The sequence below is a fragment of the Armigeres subalbatus genome, chromosome 3, assembly GCF_024139115.2.
Source record: "Armigeres subalbatus isolate Guangzhou_Male chromosome 3, GZ_Asu_2, whole genome shotgun sequence".
In the NCBI taxonomy this organism is placed as follows: domain Eukaryota; kingdom Metazoa; phylum Arthropoda; class Insecta; order Diptera; family Culicidae; genus Armigeres; species Armigeres subalbatus.
The window spans coordinates 81,646,414-81,663,653 of NC_085141.1; the positions used below are offsets into that span (position 1 = coordinate 81,646,414).

At 40.2% G+C, this 17,240-nt stretch overlaps 2 protein-coding genes across 3 annotated transcripts in view; both read left to right on the forward strand.

Annotated features, from left to right (window-relative positions):
• Positions 1–17,240, forward strand: part of LOC134225421 (uncharacterized) — an 850,799-nt gene that overhangs the window by 240,136 nt on the left and 593,423 nt on the right. The window lies entirely within an intron of this gene.
• Positions 4,800–6,279, forward strand: LOC134221765 (uncharacterized). Its single transcript, XM_062700950.1, has 2 exons — positions 4,800–4,848; positions 4,919–6,279. The coding sequence occupies exons 1-2, from the start codon at positions 4,800–4,802 to the stop codon at positions 6,277–6,279; spliced, it is 1,410 nt and encodes a 469-aa protein (XP_062556934.1).

The following is a 17,240-nucleotide window of genomic DNA, read 5'->3' on the forward strand; positions in this document are numbered from 1 at the left end:
CGGTTTTTCTTGGAGCATATGACTTTTGCTGTTTTTTCGTCGGAACTAGAGCTCGGTGCAATTACGTGACGAAATGTCATAATGTTAAAATTCATCAACGATGTACACCCCCTTGCGGTTAGGCTAGGGCAGGGAGTTCCCACAATTGTACTTTCGGTGCAGTGCCAAGTCAATAGAGGGATCAGGTGCCAACCAATTTGCCAGAAATATGTGGCACGAATTTTGTGCTGCATTTCTTGCGTCTATTGTGGCAGACATGCATGTGTTTAGTTAAATTGCACTCTATCATGATAATTAGTTGCAACATCCACGAACAGGAGTTGGCCACATGGGAAGTGCAAAGTGTTCAAACTGGGTGTGATCGGAATACTTCCGTCAACAACGTTGCTGATCGCAGCCCACGATACCGTTCCAACTTACATTTTTTGCGCTCATTAATTATAAATAGCTAAATCCAGCCGCATGGTAGATATGGTAGCTAGGCGGGGAGTGGTTGTACAAAAAGACTTTACCACCTGCAATCACTCAGCAAGAAACGGTGGCGAAGAACGGAAGATGCAAACCCTGAAGCGATAATAATGGCCATATTTTTGCCAGTCAACTTCTAGTTCCCGTTTTCCAGCGTGAACCGAGCGCGAATGGAGAACTCCCACCCATTATGCAATCCACGACCGTACTTGCCTTGGCTTGCTGATGGCTGTTCGGCACAGCGCTCAACCTCCCACGCGGTGACTGAAGTTGCCAGCAGAACAGTTAAACTACGTACAAACGAGCCACCTTCACGACAGAAAACGGGTGAGAAAGTACATCTCCATTCTTCTTTGGGATTGCCTCCGAAGAAGAACGAAAGCAGGAACAGAATCGTTTAAGCCGTCCTCCCCTCGTCGCAACTATACGAAATTACTTCCCAAGAGCATAGAGGAGAGATTCATGGAAACAAGGTCCATTTACGGGCTTCGTTGTGCGGTACAATATTTTCGCTGTTTCGAAAAGCTGATTCACTGTTTGGGGGAATCTGGGGCAGGATGGCCCTCGGAGCTTCGAAATTTATTTATAGAAATATGAGTGCTTAAATTTCGCTTTTTTGGGTAGTTGAGTGTCCTCTTTGTAATCCAAAATAACTGCTCGGGTGGGATGATTCTATTTCGTTCCGCATGTTCAAATATACGGTTCAATATTACCCTGTCAAATAATTTTCTTACAGGTGAAAGCAGGCTAATGGGGTGATAACTATTTGGACTGGTTGGATCTTTGCTTGGTTTTCTAATAAGAACTATTTTTTCCAGCTTCCAGCAGTTAGGATAGTACTGAAGATCCAAACATGTGTTTGAAACTTTAGTCGGGTATTCGTATGTTCTGGTACTCAATTTTTAAGTACTAAATTTAATATACAATCTGCCTCCATGTTCTTGGTGGATTTGATAGCACTAGTTACCTCATCCAGAGTGACTTTCTTGTCTTGTGGTACATAGCAATTTGTTATTCTAATTGCTTCAAGCTTCCTAAGAACCTTGTCTTCTAGCGGGCTAACCATTGTTTGACCTAGTTGATGAGATGACGCGAAATGGGATGCAATCGCATTTGATTTTTCTGCTGGGGTAATTAGATGGGTGTCGTTCACTTTTAAAGGAGGTATTGGTTTTGGTTTTGATTTGAGCAATTTAGAAATTTTCCAAAATGGTTTAGAAAGAGGCGCTAATTTGTTTATATCCCTGCTAAACTTTTAGTTTCTCAACCTAATAATGCGTTTCGAAATGACTTTGATCAGTTTGTTGACTAAATATTTATTCAGCGGTTCTCGAGTTCTTTGAAATTGTCTTCTAATCACATTTCTCAAATTGATGATACGTTTGGTAGTGTTATCCATCACAAGGAATCTACTTACAGCTGGTACCATTCTGACGCACTCCTCCTCGGCCGTGTGGATGGCACCCTGGAACTCCTCCAGCGATCGGTCGATGTCTTCAGTGGTAGCGAGGTCACTATCGAAGTTAAGGTTAAGGTGGTAGGTAGGTGGGGTTGTCCGGCGCACGGACAGTGTAGTACCCTGCATGAGCATCTTCCGCTAGCATCCGGCCGTTGACATTAGATCGTGTGTTGTTCTAGTCCGTGACATACAGGGGTGGCATTGCGCACCTCGACTCGAAACGAGCAAACCATGCAAACTGTCATACGAAAGAGCTGTCGAAAGAAGATGCGCACTGAGGCCCCATGTTTCCATCCAACACAAATTTACCTCTTATTCTCGTCATCTTGATGAAGTCTTGCTTGAATTGGGTACTAAGCTCCTTGGTGCATTGCTTGGTGATATCGACAGCTTCGATCACGGATGTATTGAAGATAGGGAGAGTGTTGAACTGCGACGGACGGCAATGGCAACGCCTTCACCCTTGCGGCCAGATATCCGATCCAGACGAATGACTATGTGATCGGGAAGTCCATAGTTTGAGTTTGGCTAGAGTTATGTTTCTGTTATTGCGGTCACGTCAATCTAGTTTGAGATGAGGAACTCAATTAGCTCTTCACGTTTTCCTACCAGAGAGCGGGCATTCCATAGTAGAATTTTGATGTGTTTAACAGCCATACCTGATGATAAAACGACCCAGGGTACGGATCTGCTCTTGTCTGTTTTGACATTTTTGAAGTGCGTTGACCATCTCATAAACCATCTCAAGATTTCTATGGGCTTTTAAACACTGTACTTATCGGGCAGTAGATCCTCAATGTTACCTTCGTCCAACTGTACCGGTTCCGTTTGGGCGAGCCGTGATGGGGAGGCTGTTCTTGATTTCACCCAATTCTTTTCACCCAAATTTCTACAGGAAATGTTCGGAATATCCATGGAAAGTTCCTGTTGAGTATTTTTTAAATAACATACAAACAATTTTTCTTAATTGTAGAAGAATACGGCTGGTAAAATAAGTATTTCAACGTTAGCTTTCTCAGTCCTTATTATTCTAAAATATGGACAACTAGTTTGCCACGGCAAACGTTAAAACAGGAAATTCTTCAGAATATCTGCGGCAGACTCTGACTCTTTTCAAGGGAAAAATGAGAGAAATTCTCTGGAATTTCAACGTAAAGTTCTTAAGAATTTCCGTGGAAGATTGTTCTAAATGTAGATTTCAATAAAAAAAATCTTTGGATTGCAACAAAAAATTGCTCGGAATTTTCAAAGAATTTCTTTGGATTTCTACGAGAAATTTTTTGCACAGATGACGTTCGATAACTGCAAATCATATAACAGGAAAAAAAAGTCACATAACTGAAATGCTTTTTAACTGCAATTCGATAGTTGCAACAGTTTGCTGAGCTTGAAAACCATGTCAAAGTCGATGATAGCTGTATTACGCTGCACAATCTGGTACACTTCGGTTGCACCTGACGTCGACTGACCACCGTTTGACGTCTAGAATGCGTTGCAGTTATCGAAGGACATTCGCTAACTAAAACGTAAACATTTTGCAGTTAACTAACCACTAGCATTTATATAGCCCATAAGACATTCTTTGGAAATGTCATTGGTTGATATCAGAATACGGCCGAATTGGAAATTTGGCTGAAAAAGACGTTTTTCTTAACAGGTCGTTTGGCCGAATAGGTCATCAGTCCAGAAATGTCGTTTGGCCGAAATGGTCGTTTGACAGGATTGGCCATTTGTCCGAAAATGGCCCAACGGGTCATACAGCAAAACGTCAATTACTGAACGGATACTATGGTCAAAAATGTCCATCCATTTGGCCAAATGATATTTACGACTCATGGCCTTTTTGTCAAACGACTATTGAAAGAAAGTTTGTAACCTCTACTTTTTGAGTCGGTACTGGCCTTTGAACCAAAAGTCATCTAACCAAATCCAATTAAGCCGAATTGAACGTACATCCGAAACTGTTATCAGGTCGAAAATGGTTTGGCTGGAAATGTAGTTTGGCCGAAAGTGACATATAGCCGAAAAAGACATTCGGCCATCATTTAATCGAAAATGCCGTTTGGCAGAAAGAGCCTTTTGGCCCTAAAATGGCTTTTCTGCAAAACATCCCTTTTGGCCAAATGGCATTTTCTACCAAATGACCAATCCTGCCAAATAACCTATTCGACTAAACGACTTTCTTTGTTGTTTTAATTGGCTTTTTTCGGTGACAATTAAATCAAACAGCAATTTAGCGTTACGCGTTTCGGCTTACTACGCTTCAGCCATCATCAGACGCCTAAAATCACATTTATTACAATTTTCACAATCAAACAATAATTCACACAAAATACACTTACTACTAGCTGGCAACCTCCTAGCTGTTCAGTCAGACAAACATAACTATTTTTTCTTTCTTTCCTTTCTCGCTAATCTCTACCACCCAAATCACAACCCATCGATTACGTAATTTTTCTCACTCTCAGTCATTCGTCCGTTCTCTCCTCTCAGGTATTCTTCTCAACTCCGCCAATAGACCGTTGTAGGTTGTATCAAATATACCACACTCCCGCTGTAGGTTGACCGTATGCGCGTCGCCTTGTTTTTTTATTTGGAATACTTCCGTAATTGTTCTGCTCGCCTGGTCTTGTATTCGATTCAAAATTTTAGTTCAATTGAAGCCGAATACATGTCCCTCTTCCATGAAGTGGATTGCCAACCCCGATCGTGGATTTCTGCATTCTTCAAGCATTCTTTTCGTTTGGCCGATGTAAACCTTGTTGTCGTCCGTTCCACAAGATATGGAATACACCACGTTTTTCTGTTTTTTGCTAAACAGTTTTGCTAAACAGTTTGTGTTTTTGTTTGTGGCTGTGGTCTTGAAGCAAGGATGACGTCATCTTTCCTTAGGATTTTCCGCAATTTCTCGCTGAGACAGGGTATGTAGGGCGCCGAAAATTCACAAGGACAACAGACCCCTTCGACCGGTTGTATCTACAATTGGTTCAGCGACATACAACATTGCAAAGTACCTATCGGACATACTCGGAAACATAACTGGAAAAACCGAGTCCCATGTTCGCAACAGTTTCGATTTTGCTGAGGAAATAACGGGGTTTCAGACAAACGAGGATGAGGTACTTTTCTCGTTGGATGTGGTTTCACTGTACACAAATGTACCAGTAGACTTTGCATTGGAATGTCTTGAGGAGCGATGGGAGGAAGTGGAACAACATACCAACATAGACAAAACGAGTTTCATTGACGCTGTCAAGCTGGTTCTGGAGTCGACTTTTTTTGTATACCAAGGAAAGGTATATGGACAAACGTTTGGCGTACCCATGGGATCTCCACTTTCCCCAGTAATTGCTAACGTGGTTATGGAAAAGCTGGAACAGGAGTGCAGGAACAAACTGGAGGAAGAGCAAATCAGTTTGAGGCTGTATCGAAGGTATGTAGATGACTGCATGTGTGTTGCTAAGAATGAACACATCCAAAAGATTGTGGACACATTCAACAGCTTCCATGATCGACTTCAATTCACTGTTGAAGTAGAAATGGAAGGGAAAATAAAATTTCTTGACATGATGTTAGAAAGAAAGGACAACAGCATTTCAACTACCTGGCTACCAAAGCAGTCAAATGGAAGGTACCTTGACTATACATCCCATAGTCCCTTCCAACACAAGAAAAACACGGCGATCGCTCTCATTGACCGTGCAATTAAACTGACAGGTGTTGAAAAACGTGAAGATGCGCTGAAACAAGCAACACACATCTTGAGGATAAATAATTATCCTCTGTGGTTTATACAGAGGATAAAATCAGAAAGAGTCCACAAGCATTACAACTCGCTACAATCGAACGACTGTGAACATCAGGTTCTGAAATATGTTTCAGCGCCCTACATACCCTGTCTCAGCGAGAAATTGCGGAAAATCCTAAAGAAAGATGATGTCATCCTTGCTTCAAGACCACAAAACAAAATAAAACACAAACTGTTTAGCAAAATGAAGGATCCGATCCCACCAGGAAAACAGAAAAACGTGGTGTATTCTATTCCTTGTGGAACGGACGACAACAAGGTTTACATCGGCCAAACGAAAAGAATGCTTGAAGTGAGGATCGCAGAACACAGGAATGACTTCATGGAAGAGGGACATGTATTCGACTTCAATAAAACTAAAATTTTGAATCGAATACAAGACCAGGCGAGCAGAACAATTGCGGAAGTATTCCAAATAAAAAAACAAGGCGACGCGCATACGGTCAACCTACAGCGGGAGTGTGGTATATTTGATACAACCTACAACGGTCTATTGGCGGAGTTGAGAAGAATACCTGAGAGGAGAGAACGGACGAATGACTGAGAGTGAGAAAAATTACGTAATCGATGGGTTGTGATTTGGGTGGTAGAGATTAGCGAGAAAGGAAAGAAAGAAAAAATAGTTATGTTTGTCTGACTGAACAGCTAGGAGGTTGCCAGCTAGTAGTAAGTGTATTTTGTGTGAATTATTGTTTGATTGTGAAAATTGTAATAAATGTGATTTTAGGCGTTTGATGATGGCTGAAGCGTAGTAAGCCGAAACGCGTAACGCTTAATTGCTGTTTTGATTTAATTGTCACCGAAAAAAGCCAATTAAAACAACAAAAAACGACTTTTTCGGCTGAACGGCATTTTCAGTCAAACGACCTGTTAGGGCAAACAACTGTTTCGGTCAAATTACCAGTTCGACCGAATGTTCCTTTCGGCCAAACTACATTTGCGGTCAAACCATTTTCGACCTAATAATAGTTTCAGTTTCAGATAAACGTTCAGTTTGGCTCGGCTTAATGGAGTTTGGCTAGATGAATTTTGGTTTAAGGGCCAGTACTGAGATGAGCCAGCCGCGGGCTGAAAATCTCATTAATAAAGACATAAAAAAAAAATAATCAGGGTCAGTATCAGCTTAAAAAGTAGAGAGGTTACGGAATTTTGTTCAATGACCATTTGACAAAAAGGCCATTTCGCCAAACGGATGGCCAGTTTTGACTATATGGTCTAAACTAAAATTAAAACTCCCTCTGAAAATTTTTAAATTTTCCAAAAAAAAAGAACTTGCCAATGAAGAAACCAGGATACAAGCAATAAATAAATACAATTTTTTCCTGAATTATGCAAAATTTCCATAAACTTATAACGGTTTCTTCCGGTGGAGTCATCATAAAATATTGAAAAAGCAAAACAAGAACAAATTCCGCTTAAAAACTTGGCTTTAGCGCCAATTCCTCGAAAGGAATTGCCCAGCTTGCTAGTCGGCCACGTCGTGGTCCGAAAACCGTTATTGCGAAATCTGTTCTTTTCACTTTCAATTTAACAATTGAATATACTCTAGAAAAACTTAAAGAATTATCTGGGGAAGTTGGTCAGTCTTTTCAGGCGAAATTCGAAATATTTTTTCCGTTAATTTTATAAAAATATTCCAAATGACCAATTCTGCCGAACGACACTTTCGGCTAAATATCCATTTAGGGCAAATTGCGCTTTCTGAATAACGACCATTTCTGTCAAAGGGCATATTCGGCCAATTGAGCTATTCAGTCAACCGTTTTTTTTAGCCAAAGAAACTGTTCGACTAAATGACATTTACGGTTGAATAACTATAGGCTAGATATTTAGTCTTCTACCACATGGTTTATTCGGTTTAACGACATATTCGGTCAAACAACTTTTTAGCCTTGTGGTTTTTGGCGAAATGGCTTTCTGCCGATCGACTTTTTTTCCGTTCAAAAATTCCATTTCAACGAAAAATTCTCTGGATTTCACGAGATATCCTTCGCAATTTCCACAAGATTTTTTTCTTAGTTTTTCCGGAGAGTTTTTTTTTTCGAAATTTCAACAAGAAATTGCTTGGAATTTTCAATAAAAATCAATGATTTTTCGAAAAAGTTCCAATCAATTCGAAACATTATCTGGAGTTGCAGCGTGATCCTGTACGGATCAATCAGAAAATTCTACGGAAATTCCATTGAATCTTTGGAATTTCCACTGAAAATTCTGCGAACTTCTTTGAATCGGCGTGGAAAATTATAGATCAGCGGCGTGACACATTTTAAGAAGGCGGCGCGCCGATGCAAAAATGTCGGCGGCGGCGGCGGCGTGCCAAAAACTGTCGGCGCACACCTCTAGCGTTGACATTGATTTTCTATTTGCGTACCGCGGTACGGCTCCCAACGGCAGACAACCCTGCCAATGGAACACACTGCCCTTAGGGCACCAGCCGTTACTGTGCCCTTCCGAAATGTACCAGTCAGAGCCGGTCAAGGTATTTTCTTGTTCCTTCCTCCTTTCGCTCCATTGGGAAAACACCCAGTGGTTGTAGCTTGTAGCGGTTTATGAGTTCCGCCTCGATAGCACCAGTGTCCATGTCCGGCAGTCTTTTGACCACCGACTTGAACGGTTTCTCACTCGCAAAATCGTGTGAGTAGTATTGCGCTTTTCGCCGTTTCAGGTACCCGATAACGACGTCGTAGTCCTTTTTGGTTGCCGTGGACACTTTTGTGTCTACCCGGCAGAGCTTAAATTCACAGAAAACACGTTCGAAAAACGCTTCCAGCTCCTTCATCAGCTTGTCAAGGGAGACATTTTTCAACATTATCGGTTAAGGTTTCTTCTTCGGAGCAGCTTGTTGCTTCTGTCCTTCTTCGACTTCCTCGTCCTCAGACTCGTCTAGGTCGCTGTCGTTGATTGCAACGCCTTCTTACGCCAACGCGGCATTTACTTGCCGACCGACAATCGAATTAAAATAAACGAGTTTCTAAGCGACCGTCCGAGTTATCTAGTGCTAGTGATGCATGTACATTAAAAAAATAGTTAAAAATCAGTATTTTCATATAAATACAAAAATGCGTTGACTCATCCTTGATCGAATGGTTCAAAAAATTGAAAATCCATCGAGAAACGGCTGAGATATTAAAGTTTAAAGTTCATCATATTTTCGAGACGGTCCCCGATTTTCGTAATCGTAAAGTGTACCCCAATATAGAAAAGACAGACGTAGTCCTACGTCAAAAGAGCTTACCGCGGTGGAGGATACGACTCGGACTCTGATGGCTTTTCCGCAAACGCCTTATAAGCAGGAGAATAAGAAAATCTTTCACTTATCATGTCTGTATACACTCTCAATAGGTAGCATACCATGAGAAACGTTTTTCGATAGCCACCTATTCGAATCAGTTTATTTTTTTTCCAACTTGTATACAAGTGCGATATTTTTGTTTTAATGGCTTGTTATGTTTCGAAAAGGTTTTTGCCTCTCTTTTATCGTTGTTCGTTATCTATCGAGAACGATTTCTGCAAACCCTGGCAGGAGGTCGTGGGTTCAATTCCTGGCTCGTACCTTTCCTAATTTGTATTTCTGTCTTAGTTCCTTTTGCGTTTAACGTTCTACCAAAACGATTCCTACTGTTATAACCTTCAACACAATCCCAAAAACTCCCGTGGCGTCTATGAGAGGTCGTAGAGTTCCCCGCATCTTTCTTAAGTAGCTGTCCAACTAACCATCATTTCCCTTCCTCGGCATTCGCAGGACGTGGCCAGGACAGATCTCGACTATTGGAGAGTCCATTTCTTCCCAGTGATGCTCATATAATAGTCTTGGCTTGTACCACCTACGAATATGTGCGAATTGCTCAATGCTAAAAAAACCATGTCGGTGCCCGTTTCACCCCATGTGACACTCTCCCTTAACATCGACTTTCATTCAGACTTGCTTAGGCGACATTCTCCTGGACAACTGTCTGGCATGCCCTACGTCTTACAACTGAAATTCCAGTTGGCGTAAACAAACGTTGAATCTGAACCCAGCAATCAACATAAACGATACAACCATTTCGTACCACCAGTACCGTGTATACCAAGACAATACTTTCGCATTGGAGACGGTGGTCAATTTTGCTGATTTTTTTCGATTTCAGCTTCCATGTAAACATTTCTTTGTATTACAAAATCATTTTTGCAATCGCACAAACGTTGTTAAAAATATTATATCATAACACACTATTAATTGATTTAAAATGTTGCTTGGCTGATGATCATTACTACTTTATCAAAATGTAATATGTACATTTTATAATGACCGCTTTCACTAGTTGTTCCATTTCAGACTGTTCTCCCTCACTCGCCGAGGAAGAACAATCCCCGCTTGTTGGTGACGGTTGGTGTTTGCTCCATTTGGATCAGCCTTCGTCGCATCGTCAGCTAGTGGGTCGGTGCAATTATTGGAAAATTGCAACTTTACACAATTAACATGATGAATGGTTTCCCTCCGGTTGCCCTGTTGTGCGGTTTGTTTGGCTGGATGAAACAATTGAAGATTGCAACCCGAGCCTGGGATCGGTGCCGCCGCTACAGAGTAGGAGTATCAACGACTTCGCGGCTCTACAACTCGAGGGGTATAGGAGGGCATTTTGGGCAGTCAACTTCAGCAATCATTAGTGTAGATAATGTATTGTCTGATAATAACAAATACTATGCAAATAAATAATCGTTAAAAAATCATTTTCCGTTGGATATAAATTTTGAAATATTTGGAAATTGATTGAAAAAATAAACTTGATGGCCTAAAGTTCCTGATGATGTTAGAGATCACAAGGTGAAAACAGCTGGAATAATGAAAAACGAAAAGTGACTCTTCTTGAGCTACACAGTATTTGATAATTGCTTCGTGTTGAACAGCTTAAAGCAATACTGTTATCTGAAAATATGGCAAAAAAAAAACAATCATGTTTTATAGAGAAAATTGGAAAACGGATTTGAACGTATCCTGAGTAGACGAAAATAGATCAATAATATCAAATCTTGATTAGATAGCAAAATGAGGTATTGAAATGATGTAGAGGTGAGCTAGCCCAGGGCTGCAAACCTCTATAATGAAGACAAACAAAAATAAGGACATGATTGATATAAGAGGTAAGAGATCAGACAACAATATCAATATTTTGCAATAAAATATCATGAGGAGATCCAGTTATGCTATAGGGAAACGTTATTTCGTGTGATTATGGCAGTAAAGGCTGTGAATGCATGTCAGTATAAAACGGGTATACCCCGTTAGGCATAAGTACGTTAGCGTTAGGCATAAAGACGTTAGGCATAAGTACGTTAGGCATAATGGACGCTAGGCATAACGGACGTTAGGCATAATGTACGTTAGGCATAATGGACGTTAGGCATAATGGACGTTAGGCATAAAATGACCCAAAGAACAGTCTATGACATAAAGAAGGCAGAATTATGCCAAACGTCCATTATGCCTAACGTACATTATGCCTAACATCCGTTATGCCTAAAGTCCATTATGCCTAACGCACTTATGCCTAACGTCCTTATGCCTAACGTACTTAAGCCTAACGTCGCGGACCCGTATAAAACAGCTCGCTAATTGAGTCAAAATGTGACCATTCCGTCTTTTATATTCTGAGCATCGCAAATAATTTCTATTGTATTGACTACCTGTTCTGCCACGATACATCGGACGTGATTATTGAATGACCCTTCAACCCAAGTGAGGCACATTTTTATGCACATTTACCTACTTAATATTTCATCAAGAAGCTTCTGGCTTCTTAAAATTTCCGCGAAGGCAAGCAGCAGTAAATTAAATTACTCTGAAATAATCAACTACCTACTCGTTGTTTTCTTCGTTGCATTTTTACTAGGTTGCACGCTCTTTACTATTTTTTTTGCGAGTTGCAATAAAAGCTCGGATAGTCAGCCGTGCGCTGAACTGAAGGTACTCAGAACAGCAAGAGCTACTATCCCCGTGAGAGATAGAATCTTCACTGCGGAACTATGGCTAATGTGGATGCAGAAGCCGCGGTATCTACGAAGCCACGAGGCTGACGCCACGTTCTGGGATGTGGTGCAGATTTGTTTATGGCCTTGGTTGTTACTTTTTTCTCTTCCGCCAGTAAAGTTGCTTTTTACTTCTGCACGATTATTTCCTTTATTGACAATATCCTGCTGGTGATGGGATTTTTTTGCTGCTTCTGGAGTGCAGAACTGGGGGTGTACACCGTTTGAAAATGTTTATGGGCAGGTCTAGGGTAGATTTTTGCAGTTTGGTTTTCCACGTGCTTTGCTAGGCATGGTGAAAAGGGATGGATTTATGTAAATTTGAAAAAAGAAAACAATAATGAAACTTCATTCCATTTAGTCAGTAGGACGACAAAAACGGAAGTCGAGGGAACATGTACAGAACGAGACATAGTACCGAAAGTGTGAATGAAAAGAAGTTCAAACTTCGAACATTTTTTAAATTGTTGGACTCTCAAAAAAATGTATTTGTCTGTTTCAGAAAATTCAAAATTGGGTAAACTTGCATACCTACTCGGACAAAAGCCATAAACTGAATAACAATACACGATATGGACTTGATTGATGTGAGAGCTCGAAAGAACAGGCAACAAAATCAAAAATTTGTACAAAAATATCATTTGAATATTAGATATGCTATGGATAAGAACTAAAAAAACGCTTTTTGGACCGATAGTTTTCTACGGACACGAGACCTGCACAATGATCGTGGAGGACCAACGCGCACACCACAAATTTACATTAATAAAGTGACCAGACAATTTTTATGCCAGCCTGGGGCAAAATATTTGAGTTTCTTGTTTGAGTATAATTCAGAAACGTGAAGCCAATTTTTTTTATGAAATTCATTCCAATGGATTATGTTTATGGTTGACTTTGCTAACTTTCAGAAAGAACTCACTTTTAGTATTATGCAATTAGTCAACTGGAACCAACAAAAACAATTGTCTAAGCTACATGTTATGATGATGATGATGATGGTCCCGCCACATACCCCTACAAAGGTTTGAGCTAGACGATTTATCTTTATGATAATTAATTGAATGGTATAATAACAATTTAATCAGGGTTGCAAAAAACAAAAACGATCTGATTACCATCACAGATATGAATTACATAACTTTTCATTACTTCCCAGCAAAAAAGGTAAATTAAGAAAAAAAAACTGTTGTTTTCTTCTACACATTCTCATATGTAAGCATCGGTAGTGATACTTCGAGTTTATACTAAAATGCAAAACTTTTGTAGACTACACAAAAAAAGTCAAATTACAATTACGTCAATATATATATATACGTTAGGAAAAGATATTCTAAACCTAGCCACCCAACATGCCACATCGACCGACCCAGCGGACGATGTACAGGAGAAGGAGGACAACGGAGGAGACAGGTAGCCACCCATCCGGCTAGCAACGAGGAAACAGCTGACGCGGACAACAACGGATCGAACGATATCGACGGGGACTTCGTACCGAGATCGATTGTGCTGACTAAGTAGATTTAATTAATAAAAGGTTCTTCGTTAGGGAAATTCAGGCAGTCTTAAGTGTGAATTTAAAGTGGAATCATTGTAATTAATTATCTAAAGTAAATAAATGTATTTTTTTTCAACACTCTGACCTAACAGAGCATTATTTATATATATATATATATATATATATATATATATATATATATATATATATATATATATATATATATATATATAAAATCCATCATCATCATCGAGGCGACCAAAACAGTTTATCAGTGCCTCAATAAATAAAAAATACAATTGTCCAAACAAACAATCCGTAGGTCAAACTTCGTCAAGATACAAAATTTATTGAATTATAAAAAGTCAACTAAGTAGCTGCTTAAAAGGCAGCTTTTACGTGTGAAACACAAAGTCCCTTAAACTGTGATAATGTAGTTGCACGTTTGATATGTGGCATCGAATTGAAATAATTGATACCTTAAAAAACAAAGAATTTTGTGAAGCTCCATGCAAAAAGTACGGTGTTCTTATATCTCCCGCGTTTCTAGTGTTATATCTATGAATGTCACTTCCTCTTTCAATTCGATCACAACACTCAACACTCGATTTTCAACACTCAACAAATCACAGATTTTGTTGATAGAGGACAAATGCAGGACCACCGTCTTCGACCATAGGTCGCACAGATTGAATTCTTAGCACCTAGCATTAGCTATACACAATACCCAGAGGACACGTGAAGAATTTTCTGCTTTTCCAAAGGTTTTCTCCTTACTAGGGCGGGAATCGAACCAACACTCCACAGCATGCCTGTCTTGGCACGATGGTTTCTATACCACTAACGAAGCCATCCACAACCAGGACGTTAGGCAAGAAGATTCCCGCTTCGATTGTTGTGCTGTTCAAAAGTTTTTTCATACTTGTTCGCGCCCTAGCGAACGGCTTTCAATCTGATGATTTTCAATTATCTTTCGATTATCTACTTCCTCATACTTTGAGTAGAACTGACCGATAAAGCCGATAAACAAATCATTCATTTCAATCACGGTCGTAAAATCTGTTTCAATTCATTATAATTTTTATCGAGTTTATGGCTCGGAGCAAACCCAAGCTGCTACGAGCTCTTTGAATTTATTCAGAAAGAGTTTTACTAAATTTACACCCACAAAAACTATTCAATGTAATTTGAAATGTCCCGAACGTCAGAGGCGAATGTGAAATGTAATGAAAAGGGCTATTATTATCATACCTATTCAAAGAATTTCATTTTTCTTTCGCAATTTGAACCAAGTACGATTTAAAATCCTCCTTAGTACGATTTCCGCCCTCCTTAGCCGTGCGGTAAGATGCGCGGCTACAAAGCAAGACCATGCTGAGGGTGGCTGGGTTCGATTCCCGGTGCCGGTCTAGACAATTTTCGGATTGGAAATTGTCTCGACTTCCCTGGGCATAAAAGTATCATCGTGTTAGCCTCATGATAAACGAATGCAGAAATGGTAACTTGGCTTAGAAACCTCGCAGTTAATAGCTGTGGAAGTGCTTAATGAAGGAACACTAAGCTGCGAGGCGGCTCTGTCCCAGTGGGTGTGGGGGATGTAATGCCAACGAAGAAGCAGAAGACGATTTAAAATCCTGTGAGAATATCATTCTATTGCTAAGATATATCAAATATTATATATTAAAAATATAGTCCACTCTTGCCAAAAACAGGCGAACACGACTCTAGCGCTACAACGGATGGCGGTCGAACTATTTCATCAAATCAACGTGTGGCGGCGCATCGTTGCCTTTAATTCGACGCGTTAAAGCGAACCTTTGCTTCCATATTAACGTGTAGAAGCTCATCGTTGCTTCCGAAACAATCAAAACAATATCATCTTTTCGGTTTATTGCATTGGAATCAAAGTGCTGCCATCCAGGGATTTTTCCGTTTTCCCGTTTTTTTATTTGTGATAAAATAATCTGATGGAAATATAATAGTTTTTACGCAGAGCCAATGTAACGATTTAAAAAAAGTGCTTATGCTGGCTTGTTTCCCAGAAACCTCAAATGGCTAAATTCATTAAAATCTAAAGCCTTTCATATTTTCTTTCTTGGTTTTTAACATCCTTGTTTTCAAAAACATCGAGCTATTGCCTATACTACGGCCCCTTTCTCCAACAAACATGATGGATCCTTAATCATCCGGCAGCCTTCACCGAAGAAAAATACTGCATAATCAAGTTCATGAACAAACATTTCTATGGAATATGCTGTGCAGGTTTTGCTAGTTCGGACACAACGAACCAACCTAATCCAAAAGTATTCGGATCATTATAAATTGTAATTTACAACACAGAAAAGAAAAAATGTTAACTTTTTCGTACTTTTCAACAGATAGAAAAGCATGTGACCTGGAGGAAAATGGCAACACAATTACACGGGTTCTGGGGACGCATCTCCTTTTGGTCTTTTTGGGGTCTTCAGAACCGATCTTTTTTTGGGAATCTTCTTCGGGTAGCGCGTGAAGAAACCGTTGCAAGGGGTCCAATTGCGCCTTGGGCCCTGACATCTGTTCCAGTTGCTCTATTTATCAGACCGTTGTCGAAATACATCGATAATTCAGAATCGTTGGCAATTTTTTATGTATTCGAGTTCTGTCAACAATCAACATGTTTGTTGTTGACAATAGGACAGTAAAAATTCAAGGATACTTTGATCATTTTTACTAAAATAGTTTGACTTCTATTCACCAGTTGGCGCTGCACTACAGAAAAGTTGTTCTCCAGCGACTTGTATGGTAAAATGAAGAGTGGACTATCTTGTACTTTAAAATCTTTGGATATATACAATGGTATTGAATTTCAACTATATTATTACTCTACTTACTTGCTTTCTATCATTGCCACTTGTCGTATTTCACCACAAATAGGGATATGGTAATAGACCCAATAGTGGAGGAACTACACCAGTTCGACCTCTATTTGTTCACTTACACTTAGTCTGTAATTCATTTCGCTTACCTCAAGTACACCCAAAACAATTCTGTGTGACATTCTTTGTATTCTTTGCATTTTGTATCAAATCTCGCATTCAAACCGATCAGAGCATGTCATACTTGTTAATACAGCTCATTGCATTAAGTCGGTTTATTTGGCTTCGATCAATACATCCAAACGAATCTCGTTGGCTCCTCCTAGACAAGTATATGAATCGTGTACAGCAATATAACTTTAACCCACACAATCTTCCCGATTCCATTTAGCTTGATGACGGAAAAGGACACAAATATGCATGGTGCTTATTCCACTCGTATCACTCATTGCTATCCCTGTTACCCTTCACTTGTCGCATCCGCATAGCATGAAACGTGGATCATGATTGCCTTTGGTCACATCGTTCCTCATCTGGTAAATAGTCCAGATGGTTAGCGCGTCAGTCTAGATGTGCAAAGTGTGGAGGGTCCGGGTTCAATACCCGTCTTTGACCGAATTTTTTTGTAAGGTTGCTGAGGTTGTCGAAGTATACAGCATTCCACTCCTCGATGGGGGAGTGTAAAATTAGATTCAATGTAGACACTAACACATAACCAGTTCTTATTTTCTCGTGACCGGAGACCTAATGCAAGGGCCTGCCGTTTTTTTTTTTTTTTTTTTTATTTAACGAAGGTAATGGAAATCTGCAAACAGACACCTGGGGAGGCGAACCCAGGTAGTGTGGGGATGGGATCACCACTCCCGACCCACTAAAACCAACTCCTTCCTCTCCAGTCATTCCCCCGGCCCGCAATTAAGCAATACTTCGGGGGATGACTATTGGGCATTGCGCCCCCTCCAATGACGTACACAAGTGCACGTATGCGCCTCAACTCTTCGACACTCCCCATGCAACACATTTGCACAAGACATACTGGCACCACATGTGCCCCAACACTCACCTGCCTATGCCGCTTGATTGACTGCAACGAGAAGATCAGGTACCCTGCAGGGGGTACCCCCATGCCGCCATCTCACAACA